Raw genomic sequence first — 18,580 nt, 5'->3', positions numbered from 1 at the left:
TTTTTGTATTGTTTATCTTTACTGTTATTGATTTTGCATGCTTTTAGTTTTACTTGGTTTTTTGTTCCACTTAAATTTGACTGTCACTGCAGAGTGCATCACTTGCTGAATTGTGTATTTGTTTGATTGACACATATGACTTTGCTGCAGGAACGTCCCGGTGAAGTAATTACTGGTGAGAAGGGAGAAAAGGGCGATAGGGGTGAACAGGGGCTGCCCGGCATGACGCATCCACCCCCCATTACCCCCCCTCCCCCAGATATCGAACTGCTTCGTGGACCAAAAGGTATCATTGTTTTTTCACAAGATCAGGCGTGGGAACTGTTGGCAATTCCCTTGTTGTTTTTTTTTTGTGTCACTAACATCTCGTTTAGAACTCAATTGATTTAACTGGAAAGTAGAAAAAAAACACTACACATTAATAATTTGCTCTAAAATTACGTTTTTAACAAAAAAAATTTTAACACTCACAATATTTTGTCAAGTTCTTTTTCGTAACTTCTACTAGCTCGTTACTAAAACAAACTCTAAAACACAGTTTTCTAAGGACTTACCTTTCTTACAACATTTTTTTTTCAAAATTGTGATAACAAACACTAATATCTGATTCAAAATTGTGATAACTAACACTAATTTCTGATTAAAAACTGTGAAAACTAACTCTAACAACGGAAATGGACCACGAAGCTATTTGTAGTAGAGGAGATGTGTTCAAAATGTATCAGGACTATATTTTGAAGGCATCTTGTCTAGACTCCACAACTGCGCTACAGCTTCAAAAATAGAATGCATGATGATGCCATGATTTACTGGCGTTAAGTTTATATATCCTTATTTTATTTATTTATGTATGTTTATATTTCTAGCAATACATTTTTTAGGTTTTTTATTTATTTATTTATTTATTGATTTATTTATTTTTCTATTTATTTATTTATTGATTTATCAATTAATAATTTATTTTTCCATTTATTTTTATCTGTGTTCTTTGTAGATGTGGGATAGATATAGTAAGCTTTCAGGTTTGTAGCTCTGGTGACCAGTACTACTACAGTACTAGTATAATTATTTATTTGTTTATCTATTTATTTGTTTATCTATTTATTTTTTGATCGATTGATCTATTATTATTGATGAATTTGTTCACAAATTTATTTATTTATCTATTCATTCATTTATTTATTATTTCACTACTGATTTGTTTGTGTGACAGAGATGTAGTATGAAGCTTTTGGGTTTTTAGTTATGCTGGCATGATGTAGATCTGTTGTACTTAGCCCATTGCTGAGGGGTTGAACAATATTTGGCATGAAAGCATATTATTATCATGAAAGAGCTTTGCCTTGTTGCAAGACCTCTATAGAGATCAGAAAAAAACATATTGATGTAGTTATTGGTGTAAAGTTACTTTTCATTTGAAAAAATCATATTTTCTTCTTTTTTTGTTTGTTTTCTTACATATTTTTCTTCACTTTTTTGTCTCAAACATTTTTGACCTTCACTAGGTAACAAGTTTGTGGTTTTGTTTAACCTTAACTGGTAGCGTAGCAAGCTTTCAGTGGCGTTTGGTTTTTGGTTTTGTTTTCAAATCTGAAATTTTAGTAATTTATATATATATGGGTCCTTCCACAAAGCTGTGTACCAAAAGCGTGACATGCTTCGTGAAAATTGAAAGTGTCTGAATAGGTTGTTTTTACGGTTTATGTAAAAGATATAGACATATATGTAACGTTGCCATGCCAAACAAAAGATACGTTTATGCTTTTTGGATACGAGGGGTGGTCAGAAAGTTCTGTAACATCACACATGTTTAACGTAACATGGGATCCAAACACACAAAACAGATAACAAAAAGCCATAGTATATAGTAACAAGTTTTATTTGCTTCACATTTAGAGCTTATTCCGAACAAAATGCAGTCAGGAAAAACAAATTGAACTAGTTATAGGTAACAAAAACGTATTTTTTGGTTGTGTCAACCAACAAACAAACATCGTCTGTGTGAAGTAACAAACAAATCCATTCGTGTGAGTCAATAAATAACATTGAGTCAACATGTAGCAACAAGATGTACACTGTTGCGGTTTCTCCTCTTGAGCAGGATGACGGAGCAGCCGACAAATCGCAAATGTTCGCGCCGCGTCGCACTTGACGTCAGCATGTGCTGTGACGATTCGATTGGTCCGTGACTTGGCGTCATCAACCGGCTTGTGAATGACTGTTATGAATGGAATTCTTTTGGTTTTGGTGACGCCGTCATTGATGCGACTCGAAATTCGGTTAGATTTAGGTGCGTTGTTTTTAACACAAGGCAGATCAAGACACTAAACGATTTTGATTATTAATGATTTGCTGTGTCTTCGAGATACGTCGGACACACAGTGTTCGTTGGTATTGTATTGTGTTATATCTGAATAATGGAATAACTCAGAAACAGAACAATACACAAACTATCCACCCAACAGACACAATTATTTTTACCTCAAAAACTTTATTTTTCTGCTAATTCGCTTCATTTTTGTGACCATTTTTTTGTGATCATGCTTCGAAAAAGTCAATGTAATGTATGGGTTTTCACAGCGTATATGTCCAAAACAATGAACTGCTAATTTCAAAGCTACATGGCAAAGATTATAAACAACATGGGCAACTGTTTAGAGCTAGTTGACCAATTGCGCCTTCTTGTTATATTTGATCGATAATTCAATCCGTTCTTAGTGGTTCTGTCAGAGACATTATTCATCCTATACCATAAATCTAAGTGTGATTGGCAAGAACAATCGCACAATTTCTAACAAAGAATGCTCTTTAAGGAATTGGGGAGGGTAAATGCTGTAAGCTAGTGAAAATAATTTGATATCCGATGCTAAATTTGGCTGCTTGGTTCGCCCAGTCAAGTCTTTCTGGATATATAAGCTAAGTATCACCAGGCAGTTTGAAGGAACTGCTCTTTTTTGTATCCCCACTAACAAGGAAATCAGCTTCACAAACGCAGAATTTCTTTCTCTCTATTTCGCAACAGCATTTAATCTGATTTTCTTCGATTTATCGTTTTTCGAAAGAAAATATAGTCGAGTTTGTTCCAATTTTGATGAAAATTCAACGGTTTTTTACCTAAACTCTTACAACTTGAACAGGACTAGACTACAAAGAATAGCCTAAGACTTGACAAAGACACACCGAGCACGTCTATCACAAAATAAAACATTGAAATGTCGAACTTTTAAAAAAATATTAACTTTAAGAGCGAAGAGTCGCAAAAGGTTGCCTACGTAACATTCGTCCCTCGTTGGAAACGACTCATAAAACGCTTCACGTCTGCTGCGTTCCAAAAATGAATGGATTTTTTTTCATGGAAAAACCTTTCAGCGATGTTGAAGAACATTACATGCGAAAGAAACACCAAGTTTGATGCGTTGATAAGTGACAAATATCATTTTTAACGATCCAGCTTAACCAGAACAAATAGAAACGAAGCTTAGTGGGGACACGCGAAAGGCAAAATCACATTCAAATCGGATCAAATTGACACGGCGCACATTTTAACACGTTCACTACACATCAGTTGTGCCTGATAATACACACAGTCGCATATTCGTGCGTGCAGAAGTTATAGACATGTTCACGTAGTTCGCGGTTGGTTTTGGAAACCAAATGTTACGTAGGCAACCGTTATTTCTTAACGATCCAAATGCACACTGTAAACATATGTAGAGGAAAACAGCTAAGTGCATATGTAACACTAGCACAAAAGACAACGAAGATGTATATCGGGGGGTTCATGGTCGCATTTTATTGGCAGCCACACGGATACTTAAAAACAAGATGTAAGCAATGTCACAAAAAAAACGCCATTTTGACGTCATTTTCTGTGTTTGCTTTCATATAAAACACTAAACCAACATAGCAATCTTCTTGATTTTCTTATCGTTATCTCTTTGGTCAATTTGCAGTCTGTTGATATCCTTATATTATTCGAGAAGCAAGAAAAACATTCCGAAATCTTACTCTAAAGTCATAACCCTCTTGTGGTACACAGCTTTGTGGAAGGACCCATATATATATATATATCCTTGGTAGCAAGCTTTAAACTGCAAGCATGAATTGTGATATTTTTCTGTGTTTCCAAAATGATCAAAAGGGCTTACAAATGTACATACATTATTTATTTAAGAGTATGCCCTATGTATACTAAATGCTCTCTTTGCTGTAGGTATACAACGATTTGTTAGAAAATTGCATTGCGATATGCATGTTACAAAAAACATTCTTTTTAACAAATTAACATATTGTTTAACATTTTAACAATTTTTTTTTTCTTTTTCTCGAAACTGCAATAAGCCATTCAATAATGTGCCAGTGATTAACTTTCTCAAATCTTAGTTTCAGAGAACAGATAATGCATATATATATATATATATATAACAGATCAGGAAAGTAATTAAAACATAATCTTTGATCTTTATTTTGAAAGGATTACTGTAGAATATCCAAGGATGGCACCTTTAGAACTGATAGGGATGTTGCTGGGATTTAGCTTCTTCAGCAAATTTGTCAAAATCAATGTCCGCACAATTTTTGGCGATTTATGGTAGTTTTTAGCATTATAAGCAGTCCTTACCATTACCATCACCATCACTGACTTAACAAAATACAAAAAATAAAATAGCAGCTGATTTTGGGTGATGTGAAATAAGTTTGGGAATTTCGCGGACGGCCTGCGGCTGCGCCAAACGAAAACTCTGTACTACATAATTATTGATCATCCATAATTTAATTGCTCAAATTTGAATGCATTCATGCATTTTGTGTTGTTTATGTTGTAAGTTGCAATGATACTGTCGTTTTTTGCAAATTGTACAAGTTGTGCTGATGCCATGCATGAAGTGCTGTGGTTGTGCAGGTGACATGGGTGACACAGGTGAAACGGGCGACCCAGGCTTGCCAGGTCTCAATGGTGAACCGGGAGAATCGGGTCTGAATGGATTACCTGGAACACCAGGCAAAGACGGTGATAAGGGCGACAAGGGAGATCCTGGTGATCCTGTGAGTTGAATTTGTCTGTCTGTCTGTCTGTCTGTCTGTCTGTCTGTCTGTCCGTTTGACTGTCTGTCTGTTTGACTGTCTGTCTGTCTGTCCGTTTGACTGTCTGTCTGTCTGTCTGTCTGTCTGTCAGTTTGTTTGACGGTCCTTCTGTTTTCTTTATTGTTTTGTTTCTTACTGCTCACAGAATAGCTGCATAGGGCAGTGGAACCCTGTGTCAAAAATAATAAACTAAAAAATGTTCTGACCATGCGGATTTTCGAACCCAGCACCTACGCCTTCCCACATGAGCGCCCTAAACGATTCAGCTATCGTGAGCTCGTCGAAATCTAGCCTCTCTTAGAGTATATAAAAACCCTTGCACACATTCACACCGCCGCGGGATGATGTTTCAACCCCAGACGTGCACGATGACGTACACGTTCACATTAAGTTGAAAACGTCTTTGACAACAACTGAAACTAATTAAAAAATATGTTATCTGACTAGTGTTCACGCCCATGCTTTGTAAAAGCTTCCATGCTTCATGTATAAAGGTTTTAGGTCTCACTTAGCACATTACTTTGACATTAAGTGTTAGGTTGAAACGCGTGTCCTCATGCGAGCCGCTTTACAGGTATTTTTTTTCCTGGCCGGGTGCCAAAAGCGTGTAAAGCTACAATTCCAAGCTACTCACCAAATTTGAGCTCAATTGACCCCAGAGTACCAGAGATACAGTCCAAACTCTTCAAGATACAAACAACCAGAGCGAATCCTAAATAGCCTATTTATGCTTTGCATAAAGGCGGCTATAAAAAGTTGATTTGATTGCTTTTGTCGTTGCAGTCTTCTTCTTTGCATTGGCAATTAATTCAGATACACAGTTAGTCCAGTTTGGGTGGCGATGACACCACCACCCACCCACCCCCCCCCCCCCCCCCTGCCCCCTTCCCGGCCTTTTTTAAGACCTTCCGATTGAAGACTCCCTTTTAAGACCCACATTTTCTCATTTTATTTGTTCATACATAGCCTCTGTAAATTTACTCAGATTTTAAGACACCCTCCTTTTTACATTTGTCAAGTTTTGACTAAATGTTTTAACATAGAGGGGGAATCGAGACGAGGGTCGTGGTGTATGTGTGTGGTTGTGTCTGTCTGTCTGTCTGTCTGTCTGTGCGTGTGTGTGTGTAGAGCGATTCAGACTAAACTAATGGACCGATCTTTATGAAATTTAACATGAGAGTTCCTGGGAATGATATACCCGGACGTTGACGTTGTTTTCATTTTTTTTGAAATATACCTTTGATGACGTCATATCCGGCTTTTTGTAAAAGTTGAGGCGGCACTGTCACACCCTCATTTTTCAATCAAATTGATTGAAAGTTTGGCAAAGCAATCTTCGATGAAGGCCGGACTTTGGTAATTTTAAGCTTGGTGGCTTAAAAACTAATGAATGAGTTTGGTCATTAAAAATCTGACAATTGTAATTAAAATTATTTTTTTATTAAACGATCCAAAAATAATTTCATCTTATTCTTCGTCATTTTCTGATTCCAAAAACATATACATATGTTATATTTGGATTACAAACAAGCTCTGAAAATTAAAAATATGAAAATTATGATTAAAAATAATTTTCCGAAATCGATTTAAAAACAATTTCATCTTATTCCTTGTCGGTCTCTGATTCCAAAAACATATAGATATGATATGTTTGGATTAAAAACAAAGTCAGTAAGCTATAAAGAATAGACATACAGAAAAGCGTGTTATCCTGCTCAGCGCGACCACTACCGCACTATTCTGCATGGCTTGTCGATTTCACTGCCTTTGCCACGAGCTGTGGACTGACGAAACTACGAGTATGTGGTCTTGGTGAGAAAAGCAGTGCGTTCAGTTTCATTATGTGAGTTCGACAGCGTGACTAAATGTTGTTATTTCGCCTTACGCGACTATTTAAAACCTGATTTTCTCAAATTGTTGGAGGTCTTCTTAAAAGATGGGTTCCACTGTATACATTAGTTGTCACAAATAACCCTTGCACTCTGGTTTACAACAGGGCCAGCCAGGGTTGACCGTACGCGGCCCTCCAGGTGAACCGGGCACTCCTGGTCTGCCAGGATCGCTGGACTTCATTCCGGAGATGGAGCAGGGACCCAAAGGAGTCAAAGGAGAGCAGGGAGAGACAGGAATCGGTCTGCCAGGAATCCCCGGACCACCCGGAGAGAGGGGTCCACCTGGAGAAGCTGGTCGTCATGGATTGAAGGTAATGATTGGTGTTCCACATCTTGTAAAATGAGAGGTACAAATGTTTTCTGTACCATTTTGAGCAAACCATTGCAAAAGTCTTTCTTGCCTGTTTTATAAATAGAATATTTATTTCACCATTTCAATGATTAAGATTGTCATTTACTGTAGTTAAAGGATTAATCACAAACTATTTGGTACCCTTTGAATTTTTGTCAGTAATCAGCGCATTTGTAAATCATCACAATTGTAATCGCCATACTTCTCCACAAAATACCTGTCATTAAACAACCAGTACATGTACTTACAATACCTGTGTCTTTGCCGGGCAATGCCTTCATGTGTCTGCAGCTATATTACAAACCAACCATGCATACGTCAAACTTACCTGTACTTTCAATACCTGTGTCTTTGCAGGGCAATGCTGTCATTACAAACCAAGCATTATGTCAAACTTACCTGTACTTTCAACACCTGTATGTTTGACTTGCAGGGTGACGCAGTAGTGGGTCCTCCAGGTATTCCGGGCGTCCCAGGCCAGCCAGGCTCGCCAGGCCCACCTGGGCCCCCCGGCTCACCGGGCCTGGTTTTAGAGTCGGGCTCTGGCGACGGGGAAATGGTCTCGGGCCTGCCCGGACCCAAAGGGGACCAAGGGGACCCAGGCCCCCCTGGACCCCAAGGCCCTATTGGGCCGATGGGTCCGGTAGGCCCACGCGGATTGATGGGACCCCCCGGTGAGCCTGGGCTGCCCGGAACACCAGGAACGCCCGGTGGTAGCGGTGATGATGGAACCCCCGTGGTGGGTCCACAGGGACCTGCTGGGCGGGACGGTTTGCCTGGAGCACCCGGAGCATCCGGTATGCCGGTGAGTCAAACCTTTTTACTTTACAGTGAAGGAAATGGAGAGACTGCTAACGTCAAAAAATTAAGCCCAAACCAACTGCGTTTAGCCTGAAAAGAGCTCTTACAATGAGTACAAATTATGCCAAAACATGATGATAAAAAAAACACCAACAGAAATGGAAAGATTGCAAACATTAAAGCCTGAAAGAAGATGTGTTGCAGCTACTACAGATTAACCAGAGTTTGCCAAAACATGTTCATATTTCGGAATAGTTTTCTTGTACAGTTTAACTAAGTGGTGGTGGCTGAATGTAACCTCCTTTGGGTTTCCAGCTTCCGTAAATTTGCCACCATGTTAATGTGTAGGTACTCTGAATAAGGAGACTTATTAATGTTATTTTTTTCTGGGATCAATTTTGTATTCTGTTCCTGAAGCTGTAAAGGAAACCTATGAAATCAGTGTTTATTAAAAAGAAATTAGTACAATCTTTGTTATTTTCATGTTCTGTTTCCACTGTGTTTGTATCAATGCAGCAGTCATGAAAAAGGTAAATTTAATTCCACAGAATTATATGTTGGATCAGTACTGGATTGGAAGGACTGCTTTGCTAGTTTAATTTTGTGCAAGTGTGTGTTGTTTTCAAACTGTGCACAGATACATGGTGAATGTTGCTATAATTGTTAGGAAAAAGACAATAATATCTACAGCGAAAACAGTCATGTCTTTATTCTCGTCTGCCTTTGTGTTTTATTTTAATTTTTATTGTTGCCCACTTTTGTACTTGTTCAAATGTGAGCTGTTTTCTTCTCTGGATTTTGATTAGCATCCTCGTCAACCTGTTAGAAGTTTCCCTTTTTAAACAGTGTCTCTTTGTCTGTCTGTTTGTTTGTGTGTATGTATATCTGTGTCTCTCTCTGTCTGTCTCTGTCTCTGTCTCTTTGTCAGTGTCTCTCCAAGATGAAGTGAAAGTGTGAGCGACACATTGATGACTTGATTGCTGTGGTGGATTTTGTATTCTATTTCTGTCTTCACCTGTTTGCTTCAAGTGAAATGCTTATAATTCAGTTGCCGCTCCTTGAGTTGCGTTCCCTGTTAGCAATTTAGAAAGTAAATTACTTATATGTTTTCCTTGAACCGCACTTTAAAAAAAAAATTATTCACTGAGAAACAGGGTCCTTTTATACTTTCATGTTGGTTTGCATGGAGAACATTTTGTGCTCGCTGTTCCTATTACATATGCTTCGCGGTGGCATGTTGTTCCGTTTCAAAAAAAGAGTAAATAAATACATACTACCATGTTCTTCATTGTTTAAGTACATTGTACAGGGATACAAGAAATACATGCCCTTATTTGTTTCAGGAGAACAGCCTTTATATGCTACATTATGATATTTCTAGCTTTTCTGCAGTTTTCTTGCTTGTTTCCACTACGTACCTGTGAATGTTTTTTCCCCACCATTCTTTATGATATAACATGTAGTTTCTGTAGATATACCAGTGTATTTGGACACATAGGTCTTGCATTATTTCCTTGTAAAAATTGTAAAACATAAATAAAAAATGCTTCACTGCAGAGTCAATTTACCGGTACACATACATTTTTACAGCATGTACACAAGGAAATAGAAATAAGAAAGAGAGGGACTTCAAATTGAACAATTATTAGATTGCTTGTTCATTCAACTCTTTTGGTTCTCTTCATCAGCTGCAGGAAGACTGATTCCACATAGCTATATTCACCGACTGTAATTTACAGCACCTATCTACCTCTATTCATCATTTGATCTTGCACTTCCGTACACAGAAGAAAAAAAAAAGAAAAAAAATTCACACACACACACAAAAACAACTAACACACAGGGACTAGCTGTAGAAGATAGACATAAACTCTGCAAAAACAATTATTGCACCCCAACTAAAACAATAATTCCTGTGTCATATTTCATTCAATCTTTCTATTCCATTAAAGGCACTCAACTTGACTGTCTGGCACTCTTTAAGAAAACTGGTGCAAGAATAGTTTTGCTGAGTTTAGATCTATACCTGCAGTGTGATCTACCTGTGTGTTGACTGAAGTTTGTGTTTTACAGGGAGTGGCAGGAACACCTGGTGAAGACGGCCGACCAGGAATTGAGGGACTCAAGGGGGAGAGCGTGAGTATGCAGACAGTACTATACCCATTCACAGAGATTTCTTTATCTGTTTATTGCCTGTACTTTATCGCTTAAAATCTGATTAGATAATTCTTGGAGTGAAATCTGCAAGTGGACAGAAGCACCAGTTTATATTATGTTTGACCATTTTTATTTTTATTTTAAATATAATGTAATCATAGTATGTGTGCAGTGACACAGTTTCACACTAGCAATGGCAGAGAATGAACTAGAATCAATTAATGGAATTGGAGCTGTGATCAGTACTTAATGCTAGGAAATACCTGTTGTATATACTTGTTAGAATGATCGCTTGAATTCACACACACACACAAAAGAAATGAATGCAGGTCAATAACTCTTAAATTTTACTTGCCATACAACAATTAAACACTAAACAGATGGTCCTCAACAGATGATCCTTAACTAACAAATATATTATTACCAAGGACAGCTAAATCAAACAAGGAAACGTTTGTTCATCACAATCACAACCATTTCTTATGTTTGTAAGGAGTTGTACATCACAGGTACATTCATTTCTATGGTTTATAAGCACATTTGTTTGTATCACAGTTTTTCCATTGAAGTTAATGGTATTTAATTTGCACTCTCAAATCAATCAATTCTCCCCGTATTGTTCAATCCTTGTTTTTCTGCCTCCAGGGTGAGACTGGTTTGCCAGGCACACGGGGTCTGGACGGAGAGAGAGGCTTACCAGGTCGCGACGGAGTAGACGGCTTACCAGGTCGTGACGGAACACCAGGTCGCGTTGGCCCCCCTGGACCCCCAGGTCCAGCCGGCTCCGGAGGAATTGGCGGAGTATTCTTCGGTAGTGGTGACGATGGCGAGGTTGAGGTGTGTGGTGTGTTGATTTGGGAAGTGTGTGTGTTGTGTGTATCTGTTTGAAGCATGTAATGAATACCGGTAGTGGAAAAGAAAATGAGACAATTACCACACACAAATTCTTGATAAATTGTTAATGTATTTCAGTACATTTTCTTTCTTTTCTTCTGTATTTCATTATCATATTTTTTTTATTTTTACTAATTTTGAATAAAAAGATCTTTAATTACAAGCACAGTCAAACAGTGCTGCATCTCACAACATTCAGAATTCTTCTTTTCACAAATGATTGATCCAACTTGATAGCAAAAACTTGTAGCTCTCATCAACTTTAGACGCAGGTATAATAATGTAGAATATGTATCTGAAAAACCTTCTAAGGTTGATGTGATAATATTTAGTTTTGTTTTTCTTGTATTCCTTCTTATATAAAAACTTTATGTGCTTGAATGAAGACCTATTCATGATGTTTGTTTTTTGGGATGAGCAGCCAGGTCTTCCCGGTCCCCGGGGGTCCCCTGGTCCTCAAGGCCCGGCCGGTATCCCTGGTCTGCGAGGACTGACAGGAGAACCTGGACCACGCGGACCCATTGGACCACAAGGCGAACCAGGATTCAAGGGAGAAAGAGTGAGTTCATCTCAACAAAGGTTCTATATGTTTGTGGTTTTGGGATATGGTACCTGGGCTATTCCCGGCTATGATCTTTATTTCAATTGCAACTGAATTTTAATCAGGCATGGGAATTGTCCGCCGAAAGGCAAATTTCCACCGAAATGGTTTTTTTGTTCCGCCGAAAAAGCAAAAGTGTCCGCCAAAAAAATAAATAGGGGAGGCAAAAATGGTTTTGAAAACTGGATTTAATGGCAAACTTGGAGCTCAGATGATACCAAATTGCACTATTTGGGTTCTTTGGAGAAACAAATTTCTGGAGGAGCATGCCCCCGGACCCCCCTAGTAAGGCTAGGCGCTGCGCGCCGTCGACTTTGATATTACTTACAAATGTTCAGCCTTTTTAACTTTTTTCAATTCCCTTGCCTGTTTAATAGATTTTGACTATTAAATAGTTTTTTAACTGGATGATTGGCGTTTATGTGGTAGTACATGTACAACTTTTTCAATTAAAGGTGTAAGAAACGCCATAATTTATCTTCTTCATTATGCTAACACCATAATTGATGTACAGAAAAAGTCTGTATGTTCTGTTTTTAAGGTCACTTTAAAACTAAAAGTTCAAGTTTGATAGGATATCAAATTTTCTTGCATCTCATTGTTTTGGTCTAAAGGAAGCAGCAACAAAAACAAAACAAAACAAAATCATCTAATTTTGTGGCTGGGCTCATCAATTACTTTATGTTTGTTAAAAATGGTTGTATGTGACACTCGGTTTACTTAATCTTGACACTTATACACCTGTTTTGGAGCTTCACTAATTGTGACCTATGCTGTGTTTGACAGGGTTTTGACGGGTCGCCAGGTATACCAGGTGCACGGGGAGAAGCAGGTGTACCAGGTCGTCCTGGTGAACTGGGACCTGCCGGAGTACCTGGTCTACCTGGTCTCAAAGGAGATCAGGTAATAATCATTATCATAATTATCATAGTCATCATCCTCATCATCATCCTCCTCCTCTTCATCATCGTCATCATCTTCATCTTCACTTTGATCTCCATCATGAGTTATATAGCTTGCATCCACTAGTCAATGGACAGGGTCTTTCAATCAAAACTTGGATGAACTTGTGTGCTGGTCACAAATGGGTTTGTCACTTTCAGTCAAAAGTGAGGTGCTTCTGGTAAGAAATGAGCTAAGACATCTATTTAAAAACCCAAGAACAACAAATTGATAAATTCAAGTTAAAAGTATGTTCAGCACTCAATTTTGTCATACAGACAAAAATAGAAGTGGGTTTGGAGCAGTCCCCCGTTTCTTACAGGTGAGAATTGGCGAGTGACGCGGGTGGGGCGAGGAAGTACCGTTTCTTTGGCAATTCTCGCCGCGATAGACGCAAGGATTCTCGCCGCGAATGCTAGGTTGCTTTGGGGTTGCTTGCTTGGTGAGAAAACATGGTGGCCGCACTGCTGCAAATCCAATTGGCTGTCCATTGTTGTTTACCGACCAGTGCAGACGACCTTTTCAGTATCAACCAATGGTGTTTAATTCTTGCATAGCTAGCCATCAAACCGTTTCATACACACTCTCTTCTCCCAGCTCCGATAGCGGCTTGCCGCAAGAATATCTCGCCTGAAAGAAACATGCGTCAGGTTTAGCACTCAATTTTTGGTATGCAGACAAAAACAGAAGTAGGTCAGAAGTGGGTTAGATCAGATTTAGCAAAACATTCTTGCCATTCAGACAAATATAGAATTGCCCGGTTATTACTTCTGGGTTTATATTAAGTTAAATTACCATGCCTACAATTGCACCTGTATTACTCCTCTTGGACTCCTACAGCTTATCCGTTGCTAGGTTCTTTATCCATGACCAAAAACCTAGAATCATTTTTTTGTATTCAGTAATTCTCCATTATTTTACTTTTTCATTGTGTGGTGTTTTATTTTTGTACAGGGAGTGCCTGGCGTGTCAGTACCCTCTGAGCCTGGTGAACCCGGAAGGCCTGGTAGGGATGGTCTGCGGGGTGAGAGGGGATACGAGGGACCTGCTGGACCTCCCGGTCCCCCAGGCCCCGCTGGCACCCCGGTCGTCATTGGAGGTGGTGCTGATGGCTCTGGTGATATCGAGGTCGTTGGACAGAAAGGAGAGCCAGTGAGTATATATTAAAGTGCTGGTTTGTAACTTTGCTTGGGGGGGGGGGGGGGGGAGTTGCCAGTTGGGAGGGGGTGTTGGAAGAGGGGAAATGGTGTGTAATGTGACATCAAGGTTGTTGGACTAGAATTTAGAAAAAAAACCAATGTGTGTGTGTGTGTCAGTGCGTGTGTGTGTGTGTGTGCAGGGGTGGGGGGAAGCGGGAGGGGTACATGTTTGAGTGTATGTGGTAACAGTGAGGTCCTCTTGGACAGAAAGAAGAACCTGCGAGTTAAACGCTGTTTTTGTCTTGTGATTGTGTGTGTGTGTCTGTCTGTCTGGCTGTGTGTCTATGTGTCATGTCTGTTGTGGTAACATGAAGGTTGTCCAAAAGGAGTGAGTAGAGCTGCTTTGTAATTCACTTGCAGTGTGTTTGTGTTTCTTTTTCATCCTGTACGTATCAATCGTATTTGTAGGCCATCTGAAGCAACAGTTTTTGAAGTCTTGCTTTATTTTGAATCATAAAACCTCTTTCCTTTAGAGAAAAATAATATGCTGCAGAAAATCATGTTTTGCCTAGCTTTCTTTAGGACGAAGCTAGCAATACAGTTGAAAACTTATCACTGCATAACGTTCTTTTTTCATCATCCAGGGCTTGCCTGGACCCAAGGGAAACAAGGGCGACCAGGGAAATATGGGTGTGAACGGAACACCTGGTTTCCCTGGCGACGTGGGGCGACCTGGTGCCCCTGGTATACCTGGCGCACCTGGTGAACCAGGTCTTGTTGGTTTCACTGTGAGTACTTACACTTACCTGGATTAAGCATGTTTGCATCTTTGTCTGTTTACTCTTAATTTCTTCTCATCTCATGTATCTTTGCTGCTACAGTGGAACCCCCCTTTTAAGACTTTTCCTAATCTGAAGAAATCAAGTCCTAAGAAGGAGGGAGTCTTAAAATGGAGGTATATTTACAGAGGTTATGAACAGAAAATCAGTTGAAGCAATTTAGGTCTTAAAAGGGGGAGGTCTTAATTTGGGGGGTCTAAAAGAGGGGTTCCACTGTATAGTGTTATTTCTCCTTAGTTTTGGGCTTTGTTTGCACAGTCTCGATCTGTATACTCAGATTTTTTCTTCTATATTTTGTGCTAAATATTTTCTTTTCACTGATTTATGCCAGAATAGTAATCTCAGAGACATTCTCCATCTCCTTCTTGACGGTTCAAAATATAAAATATTAGTTTTATGAGTTGCCCTGATTTAAACACTAAAAATACTCTCAAACCAGAAGCTTTGAAAATGTTACAGCTTATTGTCATGATTTTGATTTAATGGAATATGCATCATCCTTTTCAAAATGTTCAAACTCTTTTCTAATATGTGTCTTTTAAGTCGACAATGAGTACGTTCATGTTGTTTTTTTCGGGGTTTTTTTCTGGTCATAAAGGGTTACATGTATTACCTAAAGAGAATGTTTGTTTGTTATTTTAAGCATAATGTTGAACTGTTACAGGGCGACAAAGGTGACAAGGGTACCAAGGGAGATCTGGGCCCCGCTGGACCCGAGGGTCGACCCGGACCCCCTGGCGTATCTGTTGGCGGTGGTGTCGGTGGAAATGTTGAGGTCGTCAAAGGAGATAAGGTCTGTGTGTTTGTGTGTGTGTGTGTGTGTGTGTGTGTGTGTGTGTGTGTGTGTGTGTGTGTGTGTGTGTGTGTGTGTGTGTAGAAGGTAAAGTTCTGTGGAAAAGGAAAGTGTGTCTGTACCTGAGATGGAAGTACATCCTTTAATCCAGTCGAAAATTATCTTTCAATATTACATTGCACTTGGCCTGTCATGACAGGTATATTTTGGTCAAGATAATAGACAAAGGGACAGCAGAAGGTGTCCTTTGTTGGTGAGTGCTCTCTCATCAGAGATGCCTCGCATACATGTGTTGGTTTGTGTGTGAGTATGGATGTGAGTATAGCTATGAGCGTGTAGGTATGAGAGTGTCAGTAAGCAAAAGAAGAAACTGTAAACGCCAAACAAATGTCAATCTGCGAGTGAACGACTATTTTCCATTAACGGTGCAGTACACTTTAGACAGAGAGTGAGAGGTGACAGTAGGGGAATAGAGAGAGGGGGGCGGGGCATGGAGGGAGAGAGAGAGAGGGTGAGCAAGAGGAGACTGAGGGAGAGAGAGAGGGGGAGATATGGATGGGGTGGGGGGGGGAGATAGTGAGGGGGAGGGTAGGAATAGAGAGGGAGGGCGGGAAGAGGAAGAGTGAGAAAGAGAAGGAGAGAGAAAGAGAGAGAGAAGGAGAAGTAACTGTAAAAGGAAAAAGAATGTCTAGTATATTGTATAAAAACCAATGTCCATTTTGCGTGTAACTGAAAAAACATATTGTATTACAAATTCCAAACAAACATGCAGAGGGAAGAGAAAGAAAGTTATCAAAAAAGAGAGAGAGAGCGAGTGAAAGGGTTATAAGTTTACAGTAGGCGACATCACAATAAAACCCCTTCCGAAATAGTAATGCTGATGAGACAAAAAAAAAGAAGTCTGATCTCCGTAAAAAAAAAAGAGGGGCCTTGCTTGCATTGCAGGTACGAGTCTACGACTGTGTCAGTGAAATTCCTGATGTTTTCCAGATGCATTGGATTATAGCACTTATAATATTCAATTTATCAACAGCTAATAGACCATTATAATTTGAATATTTCAAGCATATTATGTTGGAAACATACAGTACAACTTTAAGCTATTATTCTGCCTACAGCCAGTCATGTTTCAGAAAAAAGTAAGATTTCAGGGCATGGTTCACATTGCAAAGTATTTTTGTACTGTCTATGACTAGGATGAAAGAACCTGAATGTAACCTGTAGCTTTGTGTGTGCAGGGTGACAAAGGAGACAAGGGCGAGTTTGGACTGCCCGGACCTCGAGGCTTCCCTGGACCTGCCGGTGAAATGGGCATGCCTGGATTCCCCGTGAGTTAATGTGCACTTCTGTGTGCCTCATTTTATTTGTGTGTGTGTGTGTGTGTGTGTGTGTGTATGTCTCAGTGTGTGTGTGTGTGTGTTAGTGTCTGTGTGTGCGTGCATGCATGCATGCGTGTGTGCATGAGTGAGTGAGTGAGTGTATGTGTGCGCGCACATGTTTGTGTGTGTGTGTGTGTGTGTGTGTGTGTGTGTGTGTGTGTGTGTGTGTGTGTGTGTGTGTGTGTGTGTGTGTGTGTGTGTGTGTAACTGACTGATGGTGAGAGAGAATGAGATTGTTTTTGAGTATGTAATTCAATTTATTTTGCAGACTCTCTTTATACAGGCATATGTTTTCGTGTGCATGATTTGAGTTGAAATCTTTTTAACCACGGCACAAGGATGAAAAATTCCCAACCTTGGGTAATAAAATGGTCTGTCTGTATTTTGCAACATTTTGTGGTCCCACAGGGTCGGCAAGGACTCCGAGGCAGGAAGGGAGAGTCAGGGATCGGAATCAAGGGAGACAAAGGTGAACCAGCACCCATTGGTCCAGGACAGGGCAGCGGAGTTTTCATTCCTGGACCCAAGGGAGATAGGGTGAGAAGATGTGTGAGAGTGATAGGGTGATGCAGTAGTCTCCCTTGTCACAGCAGCTGCTAAATACAGAGTTGTCTGCCTTGAGCGCTGAGCTATCAGAGAAAATCCAGTTTTAAAAATGGGATAGTCTTAAAATGGAGGTACATTTGCAGAGATGAATATCAGAAAGCAAGGTCTTGAAGGTTTAAAGGGGGAAGTCTTAAATAAAGGTCTGCTGCTGACCCACTCCGCCTTCACATCCCTCGCTCGAAACTCGCATCTGCTGGTCAGCGTGCATTTCCCTCCGCGGGCCCCTCCGTCTGGAACTCCCTGCCGCTTGAGCTTCGCCAGAGCCCCTCTCTTGACGCGTTCAAGAGTAGGTTGAAGACTCAGTTCTTCCCGTAGCTGGCTTCGACTTTCATGTTCGACGTGATGTGTTGTGCCCCAAAAGACATTCTTGTGCTGTGCTCTGTGAGAGGTGTTTTCTTTGTGTGTAATATTATTTTGTTTGGACCTAGCTATTGATGTGTACATTGTTGTTAAACAGTTGTTTGTTGTATGTTTATCAGGGTTTGCTAGTGTGTGATAGGGTTCGTGTCCGTCTGTAGATGTTAGTTTCTTTGTTAGTCCTGTGTTGACAACTCTTCGACAAGCGCTTAGAACTGTACCCACGGAATACGCGCTATATAAGCTTCATATTGATTGATTGATTGATTAAAAGGGGGAGATGCAGTTATTCCACGGTAACATTCACTTGGTTGTTTTAAGAGCCTTGTCAAACAGAAATCTCTCTGCCTGTAGCTGAGAAGCAGAACTATGATAATTAAAGAGAGGTACAACAATTGCGGATCACGAACTGCTAGATGATGAACAGATTGTGGATTGTTTTTTTCTTCTAAAGAAGTGCCAACCCATACGGATTTTCCGTATTTAAAGTACGGATTTACGGAATTTTGAAAGGTACTCCGATTTTTTTAAAGTTGGCAACTTATTTTTTTTTTTACATCGGTTTTCCTCAACATTGCGCAACAAGCCGTGTACCGAACATCGGGAACCACTCCGCAATGGACTGTCGATGTTGTCCACGTGACTTGCTTAGCCAATCGTGAATTTCGTTGCAAGTATTCGCTGTTCCGGTGACTCTCTGGGCCAATGGCAATCGTGAATTGATAACAATGCGGGAGTCGTAA

The 18,580-nt window shown here is 39.8% G+C and overlaps 1 protein-coding gene across 4 annotated transcripts in view; it reads left to right on the top strand.

The window, feature by feature from the left end:
* LOC138958974 (collagen alpha-1(I) chain-like) overlaps positions 1-18,580 on the top strand; it is a 124,427-nt gene that overhangs the window by 81,355 nt on the left and 24,492 nt on the right. For 3 of the 4 annotated variants that reach the window (XM_070330321.1, XM_070330324.1, XM_070330323.1), the window contains exons 5-17: positions 151-286; positions 4,904-5,046; positions 7,082-7,288; positions 7,763-8,134; positions 10,204-10,266; positions 10,933-11,124; positions 11,603-11,740; positions 12,569-12,685; positions 13,679-13,876; positions 14,508-14,651; positions 15,367-15,495; positions 16,734-16,823; positions 17,283-17,411. In XM_070330321.1, coding sequence (XP_070186422.1) covers positions 151-286; positions 4,904-5,046; positions 7,082-7,288; positions 7,763-8,134; positions 10,204-10,266; positions 10,933-11,124; positions 11,603-11,740; positions 12,569-12,685; positions 13,679-13,876; positions 14,508-14,651; positions 15,367-15,495; positions 16,734-16,823; positions 17,283-17,411 — 2,058 coding nt within the window. The remainder of the gene's footprint in view (positions 1-150; positions 287-4,903; positions 5,047-7,081; positions 7,289-7,762; positions 8,135-10,203; positions 10,267-10,932; positions 11,125-11,602; positions 11,741-12,568; positions 12,686-13,678; positions 13,877-14,507; positions 14,652-15,366; positions 15,496-16,733; positions 16,824-17,282; positions 17,412-18,580) is intronic. The other variant, XM_070330322.1, reaches the window with a different exon arrangement.

Source organism: Littorina saxatilis, linkage group LG2 (assembly GCF_037325665.1).
Source record: "Littorina saxatilis isolate snail1 linkage group LG2, US_GU_Lsax_2.0, whole genome shotgun sequence".
In the NCBI taxonomy this organism is placed as follows: domain Eukaryota; kingdom Metazoa; phylum Mollusca; class Gastropoda; order Littorinimorpha; family Littorinidae; genus Littorina; species Littorina saxatilis.
This window is presented reverse-complemented; position numbering and strand designations above follow the sequence as displayed.